The 23,041-nt window shown below is 37.3% G+C and overlaps 2 protein-coding genes across 5 annotated transcripts in view; both read left to right on the forward strand.

Annotated features, from left to right (window-relative positions):
• Positions 1–8,963, forward strand: part of LOC149847871 (putative disease resistance protein At5g47280) — a 53,670-nt gene extending 44,707 nt beyond the window's left edge. Inside the window, exons 4-6 of the mRNA XM_090006508.1 lie at positions 7,312–7,658; positions 7,754–7,953; positions 8,048–8,963. Of these exons, the coding sequence (XP_089862634.1) occupies positions 7,312–7,658; positions 7,754–7,953; positions 8,048–8,868 (1,368 nt within the window). The 3' untranslated portion in view covers positions 8,869–8,963. The remainder of the gene's footprint in view (positions 1–7,311; positions 7,659–7,753; positions 7,954–8,047) is intronic.
• Positions 8,964–15,844: 6,881 nt separating this feature from the next.
• Positions 15,845–21,192, forward strand: LOC149847872 (putative disease resistance protein At4g33300). 4 transcript variants are annotated; one of them, XM_090005510.1, is made up of 6 exons: positions 15,845–15,925; positions 16,804–17,725; positions 18,910–19,319; positions 19,601–19,926; positions 20,001–20,200; positions 20,284–21,192. In XM_090005510.1, exons 2-6 carry the CDS (start codon positions 17,143–17,145, stop codon positions 21,102–21,104), a joined length of 2,340 nt encoding a protein of 779 aa, XP_089861636.1. In that variant the 5' UTR covers positions 15,845–15,925; positions 16,804–17,142; the 3' UTR covers positions 21,105–21,192. The 4 variants fall into 4 exon arrangements, with proteins under 4 accessions (XP_089861636.1, XP_089861493.1, XP_089861710.1 ...); XM_090005367.1 differs by having other exon boundaries at positions 15,859–16,061; XM_090005441.1 differs by lacking the exon at positions 15,845–15,925 and adding an exon at positions 16,000–16,061 and having other exon boundaries at positions 16,801–17,725.
• Positions 21,193–23,041: the final 1,849 nt, after the last annotated feature.

The raw sequence follows: 23,041 nt of genomic DNA on the forward strand, positions 1-23,041 counted from the left end.
TTTTTGGATTTACCTTTTTGACTTGGTCAAAAAGGTACCTTTTTGACTAGTCAAAAAGGTAAGGCCAAATCAGTCCAATGATGGACTGGTTTGGCTAATTCTAGTTGTATTTTAACTAGAATTAATTAAACGAAAAATCCTAACTAGAAAGGAGATAAAACATTACATGTCTATGAGATTACATATGAGATATTATATGAGATTACATATTTTAAGAAGATGCCAATCAATATGTGTGCAAGTTGAAAAGAGCACTCTATGGATTGAAGCAGGCCTCTCGGTCTTGGTTCAAGAGTTTTTCACTGGAGATACAGAAGCACAGTTTCTCTCGGTCTCTTCTAGATCACTCATTATTCATTTATAAGGGACGAGATGTCACCACTCTTCTATTGATATATGTAGATGATATCATTGTCACAGGGAACTGCAGAGATCATATTGAGAAAGTAAAGAAGTTATTAAATAAGATATTCAAAATGAAAGATTTGGGAGATCTGCGCTATTTTCTTGGAGTTGAAGTTGATAAAATGGACAATACACTTACTCTTACTCAACACAAGTACACGATGGATATTCTTAGTAGGGCAGGCATGAAGGATTATAAGCCGTTGGCAACTCCAAGCATCATTCATCAAAAACTAAGTTCTGAAGAAGTGGATTTATATGGAGATCCTACTAGATATCGTAGCATAGTTGGCATGCTGCAATACCTGACTTTTACTAGACCTGACATAGTGTATTCGGTTAATCAAGTGTCTCAATTTATGCATCAACATCATATACCACACATGGAGGCAGTTAAGCGGATACTACGATATCTAAAGGGGACGGTTGGTGATGGGTTGGTGTATAGAAAAAGCGAATCAAATCAAGGTGCACATGAAATTACTATTTATGCTGATTGGGCGGGTGATCCAGATGAGCGACGATCAATGTCTGGTTATTGTGGTTTTATTGGATCGAACATGATCACTTGGAGTAGTAGAAAGCAAAAGGCCATTGCTAGGTCAAGTACAGAGGCTGAATACAGGTCAATGGACGCTGCTATCGCTGAGGCTACATGGGTAAGACATCTCCTAGCGGACATGGGAGAACCAATTGCACGATCACTATTGTTATGTGACAATCAAAGTGCTATTAACATGTCCTTTAACCCTATTTATCATGGCCGAGCAAAGCACATTGAGATGGACCAACATTTTGTCAGGAAAAAGGTCGAAGAAAAAGAGATTGAACCTGCCTTTGTGCGAATTGAAGAACAAGTTGCAGATATATTCACCAAAGGGTTGACAAAGGACAAATTTTGGATGTTGAAAGGCAAGTTGTTCATGATCCAGGACCATGTACAACTTGAGGGAGGATGAAAAGAAGACGCTATTGGATCTTGGATCCAAGTCGGGTTTGGGCAGTACCAGACCCAGCTTGTATACTGGACCTTTTCCAGTAATGTTGTATTTGTCCTTTTTATTAAAGGGTATTTTCGTACCCTAAAATTGTATTAGTAATATATTTATACGCTAATACTATGAAAAACACACTGTGTGGTTCTGGCGTGAAACTGCAGTCTCTTTTCTTTCGTATTACTTTTCTTTCTTCCTCTTGCATAGGTGAACGTGCGCAGGTTAGCATGGAGGCCATCACGTTTTAACACAAAGATGAAAATTGATGACGACATTCTTCTAAAAGATCCCACACCTTACAGGCAATTGGTTGGATCCCTAACGTATCTCAGTGTTACTAGGCCTGGCATTTCTCATGCGGTACATGTTGCCAGTCAATTTCAACATGCACCTACTTCAGTCCATATGAGCGTCATTCTTCGCATCATCAGATACATAAAGGGTACAATAAACAAGGAAGTATTTCTATCTTCTTCTTCTGAATTAAGTTTAATTGCTTATACTGACTCTGATTGGGGGGTGGCCCAAATAACCGTCACTCCACCACTAGTTTTTGTATTTTTTAGGTGAATCATTATTTTCTTGGAGATGCAAGAAGCAACAGAAAGTATCGCTTTCCTCCACTGAAGCTGAGTATAGAGCCATGTCGTTTACCACCATGGAGATTGTTTGGATTCGCAGCTTGTTGGAAGATATGAATATTCAAGTTCAAGGGCCCACAAAATTATGTTGTGATAATAAAAGTGCAATCTACATTGCCAAAAATCACACATTTTACGAGCGTACAAAGCATATCGAAATGGACTGCCACTATGTTCGTGAAGAATATTTAAGAAGAACTATTGACCTTCCTTACGTTACATCAGAATATCAATTGTCAGACTTCTTCACCAAGGCACAGTGCTCTCCAATATTTAACTTCTTTTTTGGCAAACTATCGGTTGTGTCACCCTAAGTTTGAGGGGGGGGGGGTGTTAAAATGTAGTGTCTCTTATATATATATTTATATATAGAAAGATACATATACATATATATATATCTTATATATATGTATATGTATTTATCTAAGTATATATATAAATATATATCTAAAAAGCCCGATAAGGGTATTTATGTAAATTCACATGTTTTACGTATATTCTCATTTGAGAATGTGTTGTATTTTTATTTTTTCTATTCTTTTATTTTCTTGTATTTTGCTTTTTTGTTCTTTTCTTTTTTTTATTTTGATGTGACATGGGGGGACCCCCAATACATAGGATGGAGCTCCCCCTCCAAGAGCTAGATTTCTAACAGTTGGAGGGGCTCCAACCTATGTATTGGAGCCCCCCCTGCCTCCAAGATCTTATAAATAGGGGTGAACCCCTTTAGGTTTTCTCATGCTTTTGTAAAGCCCCTTTTGGGATTTCATATATTGAAGGTTATATTTTTTCATGCCTTTGTGCATGTGTATCCGTGCTTTTGTGCACTTGTGAGTGTTCTCCTTTGTGCCTTCGTGCACCCTTTGTGTTTCAAGCTTTGTGTTTATACACAAAGTCTCTTTTTATAGAGATTTTCACATAGGCAACATTGGATCTTCCTTCTCCACAATCCACTCATCGTCTGAGTCTATATGATCTAGACGTATAGGGTCTTTGGTAGCCCTCCTCCTTATATTTCTCTCTCTTAATTTTAGATTGTATATTACAAAAACCAATGCATTCATCTTCTCTTGTTCAAGTCAATTCCTTCGTTTTGTATGTACCTATAATTTCAAATCATTGATAATCAATTATAAGATAATTAAACTTATAAAAATGTATTTCAAAAATAAAATACAAAGTCACAAACAAATGAGAAAGTACTTCAATTCCTCTCACAGCCCGATGCACTGCACGCCAAACTTAGAATTCGAATTGTAAAATTCATCAACTCAGGATTTCCGTGCCCAAATGAACTCCACCAATCAGTTGCATTCAAATAAAACAATAAAAAATTAATAAAAACATTAAAAATGTCATAATTAACAAAAACGTAAAAAAATATGGACAAATAACAACATAATTGCAAACTTACCAGGACTTTTTAATTTTCTTGTTGTAACAACTGACTCTCTACCAAACAACCCTTTTGCCTTTTTAAATGCATCGATTGTGTTGTAATTTTCAACCAAATATTTGCATCAGAAACCAATTTTTCAACACAATCATAAAAGCCACTCATCACTTCTCCATCCGGGTTGAAGTTGTCAGCATAATGAAAATGCATATTTAAATAATAGGCAGCTGCATGCAAAGGCTTATGAAGTTGTAAGTCCCATCGTCTATCAATGATATCCCAAATAGGTTTATATTTTCTTTCAACTTTGTCAAGGTTTGAAGCAATTTCTTCCTTTGTTCTATCCATTGCCTCATACAAAATTTTTATAGCAGGTTCATCTGCATCAACTAATTGCAATACTCTCACGAGAGACAGTGTAGCTTTAATTGCATATGATATGTCAGCCCAAAACTTATGATCATTAAGAACAATATAAGAAATGTTTTTAGTATGAGATTTCTTATAGTAATTAGATGATCTAAAATTTGAAGATAAGAACGTCGACTTTAACTCTTTCTTATAACATCCAATACTATGAAGTATGAGATATGTTGTGGCAAAACGAGTGACGACTGGATATAGAAGTTCTTTCTTCTTTGTGAACTTTCTCATTAAATTTAATACCCATACATGATTATAAATGTATATTGTAATTGTTTTTGCCTTTTTCACTATATCTTTAAAAATTGATATCTTTTCACTATCTTTTAACATAAGATCCAAGCAATGCGTTGCACATGGTGTTCAAAAACATGTTTTTTCTGCTGTTAACATATTCTCAGCTGCCACATAATTTGGTGCATTATCTGTAATGAATTGCACCATATTACTTTCACCAACTTCTTTAACAACTTTTTCAAACAACTTACACAAATTTGCACTATTTTTTTTCATGTCGTTGATGTCAACGGACTTTAAAAATACTGTCCCAGATGAGCTGTTTACAAGAAAATTAATTAAGTTTCTTCCTTTTCCATCTGTCAAACCATCTGCCATAATGCTGCAACTAACTTTTGGCCATTCCTTTTTGAACTTTTTTAAAATTTCGTGAGTACAATAAACCTCGTCATTCAAAATCCACGTTCTGATCTCGTGATAAGAAGGTGATTTGAACCCTCGCCCATAATTTGCAATAGCTTCTACCATTGCACCAAAATATGGACAGTTGCAAAGATTAAATGATAAGGCATTTGCATAAAAAAATCTACCAATGGCACGACATGCATTTTTTTTTCATCCCTTTTGAAAGCAGTGTTTATTGTGGTTTGTCGTTCTTCTTTGTTCACAAAAAGGTCCATAAGACCACCTGTGTTTGTTTTTGCATCACTACATGATCCACTGGTTTCTTTATTCACATTATCGTCGGTTGATGATCCAAAATAAACACTTCTTTCGATATCCAACTTGTTTTGTTCTTCCTCTTGTTTCTTTTGCTTCCGATCCTTTAGATGATTCTGAAAAAATCTTTTCACATCAGGTGGAACTGCTTCATAGATGCTTACACCATGTTTTATGCCAACTAAGTGATGCTTTAACCTATAGATGCCTTTTGTAGCCTGTTTATGATAGTAATTGCAAATTATATGTCCTACGAGTTTGAGATCTTTAGTGGGATTTGGAACTTTAACTTCATGATCGCATCCTACATCTTCTCTCATTGTTCAACTGCAAAAATACATATAACAAAATATATATTAACAAAAAAAATTAGATTTATATTCAATAAGAATCAATATATATATATATATATATATATATATATATTGAAAACTAATGGAAACACAACCACATGAGGTCAGTGAGAACTAGAAAATTATTAGTTTAATTTTTTTTATTTAGGAACCAATTTGAATTACTTGCCACTAAAAGGAGAATATAGAAAAAACTAACAATGTATTCAATATGAATGATAACATATCATGGCAAAGCTAAGTAAATGGGAAAATATTCAATGTAAATGATAACAGATCATGGGCTGACTTGCAAAGATTCAATGTGAATGATAACAGATCATGGGCAAAGCTAAGTAAACCCTACCAGATTACACATGTAGTAAGCATTGAAGTTGCAACTCCGACCTCAATGAATGTGAATACATAAGGTCAATTCAAATATAAACAAATTTTATGAAATAAAAGACAGTTACAATGCAAAGATTAAGAGTTTTTCCCCTTGCAGTATGGGGGTCTGGGGGCTCCCCCTGGTGCGGGTCGGGGGGGGGGGGGGGGGTGCCCCTGGCGGGGGGTTGTAGGGGGGCAGTGCCCCCCGGAAGATTTTTTTTGGGGGGGCTGCCGGCATTGTGTTGGGACGTTGCAAGTTTGAACCCCAAATGGTTTCTAATTTATAGAACGATCAGGTCATGCTTATAAGATCCATTACAACAGTTAAAAACAAAATAAGATAAAAACAGACAAACTCTCTTGAAAGAATGAAATCACAATAAAAATAAAAAGAATAATACCTATGATAAGAAAAAAATGGCTAAAATACCTATATACAACTGCAATATGTAAAATAAATACAATTTAATTCGTAAAGAAATCTACAAGCTGGCATTTTGAGAAAGTGTACATTGTACAGTAAAGAGATAATACCTTGTGTGAGAGACGAGAGGGAGGCAGGGCAGGGGTCGTGCCCCTACCTGCTGGAGAGATTGAAGAGAGGGAGGCAGGGGGTTGGGGTTACCTGGGGTCTGGCAAAAGATGCCGACGTCGCGGTTGCTTCCGGCGAGAAGGAGGAGGCCGAGAAGGGAGAGAGTGTGAGAGACGAGAGAGAGAGGAGCTGCGAGAGACGAGAGAGAGCGGGAGAGACTATGAGGGACGAGAGAGAGAGGGAGAGACTGTGAGAGCGGGGCTGCGAGAGAGAGGGAGAGACAGTGAGAGCGGGGCTGCGAGAGAGAGGGAGAGACAGAGACGAGAGAGAGGGGCGATAGATAAATTAGGGCCCTCGACCCTCATTAGGGTCGGGGGTAACGTTTTTATTTTGGTCAAATGAGGACTTTGACCCTCATTTGACCAGCAACATGAGGCGTGCACGCCTCACCCTGAGGCACGCCTCGCCTCGAGGCGTACGCCTCAGAGCGTATGAGGTGTACGCCTCGATGGTTTTACGTTTTATGCCTGCGCCTCAAGGTACAATGGCCCTCGCCTTGAGGCGAGGCGCGCTTTTTGTGCCTTGAGGCACATTTTTAATAACACTGGCTGGAATCCATTAGGGGCACTGGCTTGCATGGCCTGCACCACCCAGTCAGTTTCCGGCGAATCTGATGCCAGAATGATACAAGTCAAGGAAATAGTTTGTTTCAGGTCAAACTGTCTAAATTTTTCTGTGTAATTGGAGTTAAGGACATTCATGTAAATAAGAATCCCACTGTGTTTTGTTTGTGTGTTACATTTAATCAGGTGGTTAAAAGTATCTTTGCAGTACTTACAGGTAGCATGACATATGGCATTGGCATAATTGCACTAGCTGTCTCACTATGGTAAACAAGAGACGAAACTGCAAAGGCAGAAGGCAGTGGTGCTCCTTTTGCACCCAATACCTACACAAATAGTTTGAGTGTTTTGACTCCAAAGGGAGTAGCTGGTCTTTTGATGAGCTAAATTTCTTATGTATCTACTCATCAGAAATGCAAATTTCATGGAGTTGGGAGCCCATTTTGTGTTCATTTATGCTTGGGTGCCAATCAGTATTGATACAGTTGCATGGGCGCATGTGACAATGACCACCTTGTTTCTCTTTTTGGTGGGTAATATTGTGCATGATAAGTGCCCAAATGTGAGATTTGCGTCCATTCCCTTGTTTTCTTAATGATGATGCCATCAACTCTCAGATAGTGGAAGGCTGCAAGTATCTCCCACTAGCACTTGAAGTGATAGGGGCCTCACTTGAAACCACGTGGAAATGGGAAGAGACAGCAGAAGTGCTTCATCAAGGAGGAGGAATATTCAAAGATCATGAGGATATCCTTGAATGCCTGGAGGTCAGCCTAAAGCGCTTGACAGAAAAGCAACGTGAATGTTTTATGGACTTTGGCTACTTTCCTGATAACAAAAGGATCCGAGCAACTGCTGTTATGGACATATGGGTTCAAATTCGTGGCGAAAGTGAAAAGAGTTCCCGTGGCATTTTAGAGGAGCTCTCCAACCGACATCTGATTGATCTTTTTGAAAGAACAGGGTATAATAATATTCGATCATTCGGTGACATAACTCTATGCTTTGGTCAAATTCAATTACTCTCTTGGTTAAATTTCATTTTTGATGCCTCACTAGGGATGAAGCAAACGATGAAGATGAGGGCTTCAGTAATCTCTTTGTTAGTCAGCATGACCTGCTGAACCAATTGGCTGTCTACAGCAGCAAAAAGTCCAAGAAAAACACAAGACTCATCATTAATCAAGGAGATGATCTTCACGATTGGGAACAACAAAAGGATCTTTTATCACAAGCTCAGATTGTTTCCATACATACTGGTGAATTTATCAACCAAAATACACCTTTACCTGTTTGAATGTTTTCTCTTATGCTTGTTTTCATGATGAGCAACATCGTTTGGTCTCTGTACAGGTGAGATGGGACAGCCAGACTGGTTTGATGCGTCATTCCCTTGTGCTGAAGTCCTTATCTTAGTTTTTTCAGCCAGTTCTTTTTGTTTACCTCCATTTTTGGAGAGAATGGAAAATCTCAAGGTTTTGGTCATTGTAAATCGCAGCTCTGTTGCTGCAGAAATAAGTGGACTACCACCATCAGGTTCTCTAAAGAATCTCAGAAGAGTCAGGTTGGAGAAGATATCCTTACCTATTCTTCATACTTTTACAGAGCCATTCCGGGGATTGCAGAAGATAGCAATGGTGCTCTGTGAAGTCAGCCAAGACAAAAATTGCTCATCATTTGACATCCCAACAATATTTCCAGATCTCACAGAGCTTGAAATAGGCTACTGCAATGGATTGGAGAGATTGCCACCTACAGTTTGTGACATTGTGAATCTGAAAAAACTGAGCATCACCAACTGCCACGATCTAATTGGGTTGCCGGAGGAACTCGGTAAGTTGAGCGAGTTAGAGGTCCTAAGGTTGCACGCATGCACTGCATTGGAAGGCCTACCAGATTCTTTATCTGAACTACAGAAGCTGAGGTTTCTGGATTTGTCTGACTGTTCGCATGTCTCAAGTCTCCCTGAAAATACAGGCATGCTAGTCTGCTTGCGAAAGATCGACATGAGGGGGGTCTCAGCAACACTGCCTGTATCGGTAATGAAGCTGGTGGACCTTACTGTCATTGGCAATGCAGATACTGCAGTGTTATGGAAGGATTATCAGGGTGACATCAGAAACTTTAAGTTGGATAAGCGTGAAGACAAAGTGCACTTGGGTTTTCTTTATTAGAGTGCTGGATACTGGGTTGACTCAAAATACTGTTCTTATATTATGTTTCTTTTTGTTGCTATGTGGCATGCTCAGATTTGGCTTCGACTCTTCTGGTTTATTCATATCTTATTTGGATTTTTGCATTCTTTTTTAAAATTTTGCAACCTCAGATAAGATTTTGTTGATGAGTTATATGGGTGTATTATTTTAGTGTCACGACGTGAAAAATAAAAAATTCGCACCTACGAGGTGTAAAAGTGATAAAAGAGGACCTGCGATATTGTCTATTCGATGGATTTAGTAAATTATAGGGTATTTTAGAAAATGTGTAATTTTTGTCGTACTATGATCATTTTTTTATTTAAAAATGTGTGTTCTATTTTTTTTTATTAAACAAAATTTTTATGTGAGGGCCAAAGTATTCTAATAGCTCCTCTGCTCCCCTCATTGGAGTTTTATGTTGAAGGAAACAAGTCAACCAATACTCAAAGAAAAAAGTCAAAGATATCATGGAAAACTCAAAATCGAATTACCTTCCATCCAAAAGATGATCAAAGACTCAACAAAGCAACAATAAAAAAAAAAGTCCTGGCATGGAAGTAAAATGGTCCAAAAAATAAAAAACCGGGTAGACAGAATTTTAGCAATTTAGTAGGTATTTGTGAGGACATATCAAATTATGAGGATAGTATTGTTAGTTTTTGGAAATATCTACATTTTTACATCAAATCAATTTGAAAGAAAATTTGTTTCTTAATAAATAAGCAATGATAAACACATCTAACGGTTTCCATAGACCAAAAAATACTGGAAAGTATGATTTTTAAATAATCCTATCTACACCTAATGAAAAAAGGTAGCACCATCCCCTTCTCTAAAAAAAAAGATGCATTTTAAGGAAGGGCTTTAGCATGTTTCCTAAACAATTTAGTGGTGGGACTTTGAGCTTTGCCTACCAAAAAGAAAAGAAAAAAGAGTGGGCCTTTTACTGTCAGGCTAAAGCTTGAATTGTTGATAAACTCAATGAGGAAGGAAGCCTTCTTATTCAATCATCATGAAAAAATGACTTTTTTTTTTGCTCAAATATTCATAAAAGATGACGAGGCATATAAGCACTTTCTCATTCATAAATTTAGAAGACGTTTGCTTTGCCACGCCAAATAAGACAACGTCAATCTTACAAGAGGTAGAATCGTATGATTTGGAACCATATGGGGGCCCTTGCGATTCTAAACCGCAAATGATGGTTGTTTCTCTCACTTCTCCATTCCCTCAAACGTGAAAATCGTTCTGATATGGGTGACAAAATTTCCATTGGATAAAAACAAAACAGCTTTCTTTTGGAGTTTTAGTCTTGGCTGCGACCACTTCAATCCCAAAATCATCCTTCAAGTTCAGGATTTACACGTGTTATGATCGCATAAAGCTCCTCAGCCTCAGCCTTTGCCGTGAACCTTTCAATAATTGTTATTTATAAATTTAAAAGTGTTTGGTTAGCACATAAGAAAACTGTGTAAGAAACATGAACGGAACTCCCTTCCCGAGAAACAGACTGTCACGCCACTGTCCTCTCTTCTACATGTGGTGGCACCTACCAGACTGGACACGCATGTGCAATTATTCGATGGATCCTGTCCATCATGGCTATCACGTGCCACCAGTTCTAACAAAATAATGGCAATTATAGGTAAGTTGGGGTTAGGCAGAACTATACCGTTACGATTTGAACCTGCAACGTCCACTAGCTGCTCCTATCAGACCCGCGGAGCCCCTGTGATTTGAACCTGCACCCTGTTGGTGTACACTCACTCATCAGTTATGCAATCATACCATTGGGTTTTGAACTTGCAACATCCCCAACACCAGGTGACGTGCACTGACTGCTCCTACCAAACAAGCGGAGACAAGGAGGATTGGAGACTTTTTTACACCAATGAACTTACCCCTGAGTGAGGTGGTCTTTCCTGGTTATCTAAACCAAATACAAGACAATACAATTGAAAAGAGCCATAGGCCATTCATTTCTAATAGGGCTGGTAAACGAGCGAACCGAACAAAAGGTGTTTGGGATAGGCTCGCTAATTTCTTTAAATAACTCTGCTCATGTTTTCTATGAGCCTAACTCGGCTTGTTTCTTTCCCAAACATTATGTGTTTGTACTCATCTCATGATCAGTTCGAACAACTAAACAAGCTGGGATTGGCTTGAGCTCAAACTTAGAACTCACAAGATCACGAAGGTTGTTCAGCTTGTGAGATCGTATGAGCTTCACTCAAACTCGTGAGATCAGGAATGTACTTATCTTTATGAATTCAAATACATAAATCAAAAGAATTTTTATTTCTAGCTGTTGTTACCAAATAATATTACCAAGAGCCATAGCAAAAGGACATTACAAATATCGACCTCTTCACATTCAGCACTAACCCATTAGAACTTGACATCACAAAGAAAGAGAGAAAAAGGTTATCTAAATCTAAAAATAAAAAGGAGAGAGAGAGAGAGAGAGAGAGAGAGAGAGAGAGAGAGAGAGAGAGAGAGAGAGAGACTGTGCTCAGATGTATGATCAGTCTTCCAACGGGCAACACTCTTCTCCCACAAGATGTTCCTTCCTCGATCGCGCTCTCCGCATCTTCAAGTTCCAAACTCCACTCTCCATGATGGGAGTCGGTGGAAGTCTAATTTCTGAACCCCGAAAATGCCAACAGACCAAAACCACTCCCAACAATCCATCATGTCACTTTTTTGTTTTCTCAAATAAAATTATTATTTTTAAATCAAATCAAACTTCTTTTTTAGTTTTTATGAGATTTGTTAGTAGGTCATGATAGTGTTTTTGAAAGAAAAAAATAACGTTAAAAAAATTATTTTGAACTTACAAAATTACTACCAATGGTATGATATAATACATATAAAATGGCATAATAAATTTTTTTAAATAAGGTTATAGTGTAATTACAAAAAAATATTTTATTACTTAGAAAATATGATTGTTTTTACCAGTCATTTCAAATTATTTTAAAATATAAAAAACTAAAATATTACAAAATTGTCATCATAAAACAATAAAAATGCCATTTTATATTTATTAATTTATATATATTTTATAACACTTTATATTGTGTATTTTTTGTTACATTATATACAGAACACTTCAATATTTTTTTATATATTTATGGATTAAAATTATATTATATATATTTATATATCATATATTTTTATGACGTCTTATAATATTTTATAATTGGGAATATTATGTTACATTATATATAAAACATTTATTATATATTGACAATTTATAATTATATTATATTTATGTTGTAATATATATTTATATTATGTCTTATACCATTTTATAATTAGAATTTTAATATTTTTCACACACACACACACACACACATATATATATATCAAAATTGGTTCCTTCTATAGATCATATGTTGTGTACAATGCTAATTTTGATTTTTTTTTATAATGAAATTTCTTGCCAAAGCGGGTACCATATCTATGTGGTTGGTGGGCCCTGCAAGGGCTTGAATATTGATGACTTCACTCTATGATTAAGGATTACTCATTAATTTTGAATGTTTTAAGTCATGTTTTGCAAATCAAACCTTACAAATGTATTCAACATATTTTATTTGCTACAAATCAATGAATGGATTGTGTTTAAAAAAATGATTTTATTATGTATGAGCATTATAATTTATGAGAATTTTGAAACCTTATAGAAACATACTCATCTTATAGAAACATGCTCATGTGTGTAGTCAAATTATCCAACAGTTGATTCTTTGTCTGGTAAATAAATTTTTAAAACTCTTGTTTCAATTAGCCTAAATTTAAAAAAAAAAATCAATGAGTTAGGATTTCTTAAAATATTTCTTTGAAGTAAATGATTTTTTAAAAATATTTTTTCAGCATGTATGGATTTTTAAAAATATTATTTCAATGAGTTAGAACTTTTTAAAATATTTTTTTGCACAAATTGAATTTGTAAAAATACTTTTCAAGAGTCTGGATTTTTAAACATAGTTTTTTTTTTCAATGAGTCTGGATGTTTCTCTAGAAGTGCTCAGTGTGAATTACAAGTTGCAGCATCTCATGAAGATGGTTTCCTTTAATTAAGTTTGTTTATCATGTATTAGCGGTGCAAATTTGTGATTTTAATAATAATAATTATTATTATTACTACTAATTGTTTAATTGGGCTAGTCTTCATCTGGTGCAACCAAAAGGCCTACCAATATTATTATATGCTAGTTTTTTTAATGGAGCTGTCTTCACGTAGTAGTGCATACATACAAATAATCAGTCCAAGTAGGGTTAGGAAATGAACCGAGCAGCTCGCAGCTATGCTCCGTTCGGCTGGCGCCCGAAGCTGATAACATGTTTCATTAGGCACCCCGGTGCCTATTAAGTAGGTGCTCATTTCTCTCCCTCTCTCTCTCTACATATATATATATATATATATATATATATATATATATATATATATATATATATATATATATATATATATATATATATATATATATATATATATATATCCTTGGCAGAGCTGGACCTGTAAAGAGGCCAATGAGGCTTGGGCTTTTAGGGCCCCATATTTAAGGCCCGAGCTTCCCTTATTTTTATTTAATATAATATAAATATTTAGAATATTATATTTGTTTAATATGAATGCAAATTTTATTGTTATTTTGATTCTTTAGGCGCTGCCCCCGAACTCCTACTATTAATAGAGGGCTCATTTTTTCTTAGGCCCCATAAAACACAGGTACGACTCTGATCTTTGGAGTTACCTAAACTAAATTCAATGCATACATAGTAAAACAACATTTTTTATGTTTTATAAAATAAAAAATTACATATCCTAATCCAAAATTAGTTTGAACTGGAATCTGATATGAAATTTCATCAACCATACTCGATTTCAGTTTTAATTAGAATTCATGGGTCCGACTTCCTATTTTTTGTTACCAAACTTTCGCCATAGTGGAGTGGTAGGTCAAGTTAACGTCATGTCTCAGGCTAAGATTTTGGAGGTCGTGCTCATCAACTTGGTGACTGCCACCCATGGGTGTGTCCCTTAGGAGGTGTTTGATTGCTTGTTTACAACAACAACAACTACGCCTTCATCCCAAAACAATTGGGGTCAGCGATATGAACCAAAAAAGAAATTCATTTTGGGTCTTCCACATGAATCCTTTTCCTCCAATCATTTCTATCCAACGCCATGTCCTCGGTGAGGTTCAAAGCATTCATATCCTTTCCTATCATCTCCATCCAAGTCTTCCTAGGCCTACCCCGACCTCTTTTAACTAATATATTTTCCCATTTCTCCAACCTTCTAACTGGAGCATCATTAGGCCTTCGCCGAATATGTCCAAACCACCGTAAACGATTCTCTCGCATCTTATTTTCAATGGGTGCAACACCTACCTTCTTACGTATCTCTTCGTTCCGAATCTTATCTTTTATTGTATTTCCACACATCCATCTAAGCATCCGCATCTCAGCTACACTCATTTTTTGAATATGATGTCTCTTGGCAGCCCAACATTCCGTACCATATAGTAAAGCGGGTCTAATAGTCGTCCTATAAAACTTTCCCTTCAACCGCAATGGCATTCTACGATCGCACAACACTCCAGTAGCACTTTTCCATTTCATCCACCCAACCTTTATCCTATGATTTACATCTCCATCAATTTCTTCATACTTTTGAATGATGGATCCCAAATATTTGAAATAATCATTCACCGGTATATCTTGCTCACCAAGCTTCACTACACTCCCATCACTACTTCGTTGCTTACTAAACCGACATTCCATATATTCAGTCTTACTCTTACTCAACTTAAAACCTCTAGCTTCCAATGTCTGTCTCCATAATTCTAACTTAGCATTAACCCCAGCTCTAGACTCATCAATCAAAACAATATCATCAGCAAACAACATACACCACGGTACATTTTCTTGAATTGATCTCGTAAGCTCATCCATCACTATCGCAAATAGGAAAGGGCTTAAAGCAGATCTTTGATGTAACCCAACCGTTATCGGAAAATTGGTTGTCACCCCTCCACAAGTGCGGACATTGGTTACTACTCCTTCATACATATTTTTAATTATACTAATGTACTTGAGAGAAACACCTTTCTTCATCATTGTCCACCAGAGAACGTCCCTAGGTACTCTATCGTATGCCTTCTCTAAATCAATAAAAACCATATGCAAATCTTTGTTCCTCTCTTTATATCTTTCAATAAGTCAAAATTGAACAGGACTGCCATCAATTCCCAGTAGTACTATCACAAGGGCTCGGATTAAATGATCAGGTCTTGGGCTCCACACCTGACCCTTTTGGTCAATGTCGCATGGACACGACCATTTTGGTGGTGTGTCCTCAAGGACACGATTTGTCATGCTCAAACATGTGGGCACGAACAGGTATGAATAATATTTTATTATTTTAAGTTTTTATTTTAATAAAAAACTATGCTAATATTAAAATATTAAAATTTATTTTTATTGATTAAAAATTGAAATAATACAATGTGCTCATATTTTTATTTTCCAAAAAAAAAATGAACTTGGGAGTCATAATCCCCGTCGTGCATCCTCGTGTCCATATGCCTTTGTGACACACCTTGTGGTAGGCAGCCTCTCAGAGGTTTCAACGGGGCAGGATTAGGTGCACTCGCATATCACAAATGCAATGTGCTGCAGTTCCATCCTCCGTTGTAAGCCTGTCAGAGTAGGGCCCAACAGCAGATGAATGGTGACCAGGTGCAGCGGCACATTACAGTTTGTGCAATGTGATTGCACCTGATCCCACCTCCGTCTAGACTGACAGCATAAAGACATTATTAATACACACCAACCAAAGCGTGTTTGCTTCTGCTCCACGCTAGTCGCGAGTCTTTCCAAGCAGGCGCCATTCTGGTTCAGCGAAATCGGAGGTGAAAAAAAAAAATCAAAGAAAAGAAGCACTGACACCGGCGGAAAGGCCGTGTTGGCGTGTCGCTCCCCACGTGCAGATTCTCCACCGGAAATTTCGAAATAGCTTGTGAGTCTGTCCCTTTGTTTCTGTCTGATGGTAGAGTTTATATATATTGCATTTCCGATTGTTAGCTCATCTGCAGGAAGTAGTTGCTTGTTTCCTTTTTCTTGGGTCACTGGAGTTGCTTTGAAAGAATTAAGGGGTACGTTCTGGTTCTGTTTCTGAAGGTTTTGAGAAGGGTCTTTGGATGTCTGCCATGCAATACTGTTGGCCTTATTTTGGTGTTTGTAATGCTTGGGTGATTACCATGTTTATAATGCTTGGTGTGGTTGCCACTCTCTACTCTTTTGGCTCGGTTGGTTTATTTGGATGGGTGATTGGGCTAAGGTTTAGTTACAGTTTCGATTGTCCATCTTTGGTTTTTGGGGTGGACCAACTTAGCATTTGCTCGATTATTTGTTTTTTGGATGCTTAAAATTGGTTTTTTTGCTTTTGTTTTTTTTTGTGGGTCATGTTATGTCATCCTGTTTCCTTCTCTTTGGGTAACTGAGTCTTGTGAATCCTTGTTTCTTGTTCTAGTTCTTTTGTTATAAGAGAGAATGCAACTTAGAGCTTTAAGAGTGGGGGGGTTTTCCCCCCTTTTTCAGCTTTTTTTTTATGCCAAAACTCCATATCTGTCTTCTTTTCCGGATAATTATGCATGGTTCTGTTGCCTTGAACAACAAGATAATTTTGTTTCTAGCTTTTTTTGCTTTGTGATCTATAAATCTGTGGCTAAAATCTAACTTAAGTTGCACTTCTCCTTTGTATTTCCATGCGATTCTTTGCTATTTTTGCTCCAGATGTTAAGATTTGTTTAGTTTGGTCCAAATATTTTAGATAACTCGACGAGTGAATAATTAAATATATAAATTAACAAAAATTCTTTTTTCATTTATGAGCAGTTGTTTTCTGTAAATTTACTGGAGTGATTGCGTTTGCTGCCAAAATTCGTTGTTTTCAATAGGAGGATTAGAAGGCGCACGGATAAGAAAAACGAAGGGCTTCCTTGATTCCTACAGTTGAAAACTCGAATCTTTACTTTCTGCCTGAACCAATTATTGGAGCTTAAAGACACGATTAGAGTGTTGTTTTCACTCATCCTTATTCCATTGTGAAAGTTACAGTGGTTGTTCTGCACCTAAATATCTTTGCTGGATTGTCAGTCTTAATTAGTGGAGCAGTAGTAGGTGCTGTGGTCGCAGAATTACTTAAAGCTGTTTTGGGAGGCAAAAAATATTGCTATGGAGTTTGAAGTTTACTTTGATCGGGTACAAAAAACACTAGAATCTTTGGAACATACAGTAGCGGAGGTTAAGCGGTTACACCCAGAACTAAGAGATAGCAAACCGGATGATGATTCAACGCTTCAAAGACAAAAGGACATGGTGGAACTATTAGATCTTTTGGATAAAGGCAAGAAGTTGATCTATAAGTGTTCCAATATGCCCAGATGGAAATTCTGGAAGAAGCACATATATGCCAAGAGATTAATGAAGTTAGATGAACAGTTGCTAAGGTTTGCAAATATGAATATGCAAACTGAAATATTGGTGAACAGCAAAAAGGTTATGGTAGATGCAAAGAAGTTGTACAAGGAATTTAGTAGCTTGAGTACGGGATCCAGTGTTCGTGGCGGAAGTTTGGGTTATTCTAGTTATGCAATGCCTGAAGTTCCAAGTAAAATCTTTGGCCTGAGTACCCCCTTGGAAGAGTTAAAAAGGACCTTGTTCAATGAAGATGTGTTTGTGGTTGGAGTATGTGCACCTGGAGGATGCGGGAAGACAACCTTGGTGGCAAAGCTCTGTCAAGATAAGGCAGTTCAAGGTACAATGTCCATTTTCTACTTTTCTCACATGTTCACCCAATTGAATGTCTTAAATATGAGTTATGTAGGTTTAAGCTGATAGTTTTTACATATATGTACGTGTGCATGTGTGTGCATGCATGCATGCACATATTAGTAATGTGTGTGACAACATTATATGAGTCAATTATAAAACAGTGGAATCATTATTCTATCCTTATGTGCTTTAGAAAATGTGTAAATGGCATTTTGAAAAAAATGGAGATATAAAATGAAAACCAAGATCATAAGAATTGGGTATGCATCTAAGCTTCCCTTGAAATCTCAGGTGCTTAATCCAACCAGGTGCATCCACTCGATGACTGCCAACTAGAATTGGAAAATGAAACCAACAGCTTGTAGCTTGCCCCAGCTCAGCTCACCCAATGCTCATTCAGGCTCGTACTCAACGAGCAAACCCATAAGCTCTCCGTGATGGGTTTTTTCCCCGATGTTTCATTAAGGGTTAGTCATCCGAACATGTCCTGAAAGAAAATGTAAGCTTTGAGGAAAAAGAAAAGTAAAATAAATGTGTCATTTCTGAGTTACTAGATGATGACTTGCCAAGCCATAGATGTCACAACATTATCGTGCAAAGCTATCTACACAGGCTCAAGGCAAATATTTCTGTATAAAAACTCTCAAAATAAACATTTAAAGAAGTGGTCGAGAATGTTGTGGGACAAGTTATTTCTACACTTTCTGCATTATTTTCTTAATTTTCAAGCATGTTTCTGTTGATCCCATAGTTTACATGCTTGAATTTTGAAACTTTGTCATGTCAAACATTCTCTCGCCGCTCTCTTTAGTCCTCTAGGAAGCTTCTTGTCTCCTTAAAACTCTTATTTATTTTCCTTAAACCCTGTGAAGCTTTGTCCTATATTTTAAAAGGTTTTCCTTTAAATCATTGTCTATGGCCATCCTTGAATTTGATAATGCTTATAAAGTACCTTGATCCCATGATTAGGTTGCTATGAGTGGAAGTTTATGTCTATGACAGTCAAGATTTTTTTTTCTCCTGCCAATGACAGAGGAATGCAGTAGTTTATGTCTTCAATTTATTGATGCTGCTTGTTTGCCTTCTAATAGGGAAGAAAATGTTGGTTGTTGAAAGTCACCGACACTAATTGCTTTTTTTTTTCTTTCTTTCTTTTTACATTTCCAGCCAAGTTTGCAGAGATTGTTTTTGTTACAGTTTCAGACACTCCCAACTTGTTAGAGATCTATCACAGGCTATGGGAAAGCCTGGTCAATGCTGGTGATATACCTTGTTTTATAAATGAGAATGATGCAATTAATCAGCTGACGGACAATCTAAACAAGCGAAAGCCGGAATCTGTCCTAGTGGTCCTGGATGATGTTTGGTCTGAATCAGTGCTCCAGAAACTTCTGTTCAGGAACGTCGGCTTAAAAACACTTGTCACATCTAGAATCAATCTTAAACTACTTGATTCAGTTTACAATTTAAAAATACTGGGACCAAAAGAAGCCATCGATCTATTCTGTCACTCAGCTTTTTCTCCTGACCATGCTCTTGATAAACTGGATCATGAGCTGATGGAACCACTGGAACAGGTATGACTAGATAAAATATTCAGGTTGTTATCTCTTTATAAATGCAAGCATTAACATGTTTGTCATAGGTATACATAACAGATACATATAAAGTTGTATCCCTAGAAGTGTACCGATAAATCACTGTTTGATATCTTTTCATGTTCAGGTACTTTAGGCATACCTCCAAACTATTTAGTATTCAACTATCCATTAGCACCAATGCATTCATGTGCCTAAATTAGTGGTATTGTCTGTCTTGTTTTTCAAAAGAGATGATGTATCCAATCATCACATTGCAGATAGTGAATGCCTGCAAAGGTCTCCCATTGGCACTGAAAGTCATGGGAGGCTCACTGAGGCAGGAACCCATGTCGAAATGGCGTCAGACAGCACAGATGCTTCTGCAAGGAGGCCAGGATTGCTTGAGCACCAGCATAATTTCCTTGAGCAAAGAACTTAAAGAGTGTTTTATGGACTTGGGTTCCTTTCCTGAAGATGAAAAGATACCTGCTGCCTCTATCATTGACATGTGGGTTGAAATCCATGGCCTAAGTGAAGATGATGCTTATGCTGATTTGCGTGAACTTGCCCGCAGAAATCTTGTCACACTTGTTGAAAGAACACAGTAGGTATCTAGCTTTATATAGGATTGAAATCTGAATTCTTCTCTACTAAGTGTGATTGTTAATATCTCACCAGGAACGAGGCTGGGGGTGGAGATGGGATCTTTAGCAACCTCTTTGTTTTTCAGCATGATCTGCTGAGGGAATTGGCCATCTATACCAGCCAGGTGAACAATGGCCCCCAACCGACAATGCTTATCATCAGCCAAGAAGATCTAAATCAGCAGCAACAAAAGGATCAAACATCCCTAGCTCAGATTGTTTCAATACGCACTGGTAAGCATGAGTAACCTACACCTAATGTTGCTGGGTTTTCAAATGCAAATAACAAATTATAAAAAAAAATTATATTGATTCAGGTGAAATGGTTCCCGGGAGCTGGCCTGATATGCTGCTCCCTCGTGCTGAAGTTTTGGTCCTGAATTTCTCAGCAAAGTCATATTGCTTACCTCCATTTTTGGAGAAAATGGAAAATCTCAAGGTTTTGATTATTGCAAATCACAGCTTGCATCCTGCGGAATTAAGTGAGCTCTCCACGTTAGGTTCTCTGAAGAATCTCCGAAGAATCAGGCTGGAGAGGATATCAGTCCCCAATCTTTCTACGTTTACAAAGCCATTGCGAAGCCTACATAAGCTTGTAATGGTGCTTTGTGAGGTCAGCCAAGATAGTGACTGGGATATCTTGAACATCTCTCCCATGTTGACAGAGCTGGAAATAGACTACTGCAATGGTTTGGATACATTGCCTCCTGGAATATGCAACCTTACCAATCTGCAGAAACTGAGCGTGACAAACTGTCCTGATCTAATTTTGTTGCCTGATAGAATAGGTACGTTAAGCAGATTAGAGGTCCTAAGGTTACACTCATGTACAAGTTTGGAAGGCCTGCCAAATTCATTATGTAAACTTGGAAGCCTGAGATTTTTGGATCTGTCTCACTGTTCAAACATTGAGTGCCTCCCTGACCACATTGGTGAACTGCAGCATTTGAAAAGAATTGATATGAAGTGGTGTTTAAGGGTGAGTGAACTGCCTATATCAGTAGCACAGATGAAATGTCTTGAAACTGTTGTCTGTGATGAGGATACTGCTGGTGTATGGAAGCCGTTTTTGCATGATCTCCACACAGTAAAGCTGCATGTGCCCAAAGAAGAAGTGAACTTGAATTTTCTTGTCTAGACAGCTGGATTGCAATATATTGCCGTTCTTATTGTTTGCCTCCCTTTTTGGATAGAATTGAAAATCTCAAGGTTTTGATCATTGCAAATCACAGTTCTATTGCTGTGGCAATAACTGGACTACAACCATTGGGTTGCAGAAGCTCAGTGGTGCTCTGTGAGGTCAGCCAAGAGAAAAGTTGCTTGGCGTTGGATATTCCAACTATATTTCCAGAGCTCACAGAACTTGAAATAGACCACTGCATTGGCTTGGAGAGATTTCCGCCTGCAGTTTGTATTGTCAATCTGTAGAAGTTGAGCATCAGCAGCCACCACGATCTAATCCAATTGCTAGAGGTAATCAGTTGGATGAGCAAATTAGAGGTCCTGAGGTTGCGTGCATTTACAGCTTTGGGAGGTCTACCAGATTCTCTCTGAACTAAAGAAAATGCGATATCTGAATGTGTTGTCTCAAGACTCCCTGAAAGAATAGGCAACCTACACAGCTTGAGAAAGATCGACATGAGGGGATACTCTGTGATGATGTCTTTATCGGTTAGGCATCTGATGGGCCTTACATCTGTTATTTGTAATGCAGATACTGCAAAATTATGAGACTTTTCTGCTTTACCTCATTAAAGCTAGAGTTGGATGTGCATAAAGACAATGTGCCCTTGGGTTTTCTTTATTAGAGCTTTGGATTGCTGGCTTGGCTGAAAATACTACTATTAACTAATGGAATGGGATCCTTATTGCGGTAGTGTTCCAATGCTCGAGTGACTGCTTATTCCCCGAAATCCTTGCTCTTGAAATGGTGGTGGGACCTGCATTCTCAAGAGATTATCTGTTGGACAGTCTGGATTGGATCCTATCTAGAGGGACATCATCGTTCTAATCTTCTTACCCCTTGGCTCCATTGGTGTGTAAATTGCAACCTGTGCTCTAGTATTTGTAATTTGTTAGTATGTGTGCTCCATGACGGGGTGCACTTGGATTACCATTTGATAGTAGTTTGTTTTGTAGTACATGTAAAAAGTACAAAAATCAAGTTTAGATTTAAAAACAAAACAAAACAAATAACCTCCCATGGTAGACTCGTTTGATAGAAGCTTGTTGATGGTTTCAATGGAAGTAAGATAAATTTAAATTGAAAAGAACAGTCTTATTATCCCATGTTTTGTTGGGTTTTATTGAGTTAAAACTTAGTTTTGCCTACTTATTTTCTACGTTTACTTAAGTTAGTGGGTGTTTATTTATTCTTAAAATTTAGTTCCACATTGAGCAGTTGATTGATTTTATGGGCAAAGCCCATTTAGGTGAACTTTGGACTTTAAATTTAGATTTGATGGCACCCTAGATTTTAAAAGTATTTTTATTTCAAAAAGTTTTTTTTAAAGTCCATTGACTCACTTTTTGCCTTCATTACTAGTTGTTTGGCCAGCCGTCTAAGCTCTCTCTCTCTCTCGTGCTCCCTGGAGCTTCAAGCTTTATCCTCTCTTGTGAGCTCTCTACTCTCTTGTGCTCCCTTCCTCATTTGTGCTCTCTTCTCAGCTCTTTTCATATCTTTCTTTCTAGTGGGTTCATACCTTGCCTTAGTCAAGGCACTGTGTAAGGGTTTAACCTAAGTTAAGCATAGGTTTACTTAACTTACTTGAAAGACTATCTAAGGTTCATGTGAGTTGTTCAGTCTCATCTAGCCCACAGTCTACAATTGGGTTATATAATGAGAGTGTAGTTGCATGAATACTTATTGCACAAAGGATTTGATCTTTAAGTAGGACCACTAAAAGATAGCTAGTGTGTGTACTTGGATCAAGTTTAGTTGTGGTACACGTTGAGTGAATAGTTTTCCCAACATGTCTTTCTTTATTTGTGAGGGATACAATGCCACTATTGGGTTCACTTGTAGGAGGTACTGGTTTCTTATGTGCTTAAGGACAAGTTTGATATGCATTTAGA

This window comes from Nuphar pumila, chromosome 1, assembly GCF_984573655.1.
Source record: "Nuphar pumila chromosome 1, dmNupPumi1.hap1.1, whole genome shotgun sequence".
Taxonomy (NCBI): Eukaryota; Viridiplantae; Streptophyta; class Magnoliopsida; order Nymphaeales; family Nymphaeaceae; genus Nuphar; species Nuphar pumila.

Coding starts and splice junctions, on each gene's coding strand:
- LOC149847872 (XM_090005510.1), top strand. CDS start 17,143: ATGGAGTTTGAAGTTTACTTTGATCGGGTACAAAAAACACTAGAATCT. Junction 19,927..20,000: donor ACACTTGTTGAAAGAACACA/GTAGGTATCTAG, acceptor ATATCTCACCAG/GAACGAGGCTGGGGGTGGAG. Junction 20,201..20,283: donor GATTGTTTCAATACGCACTG/GTAAGCATGAGT, acceptor ATATTGATTCAG/GTGAAATGGTTCCCGGGAGC.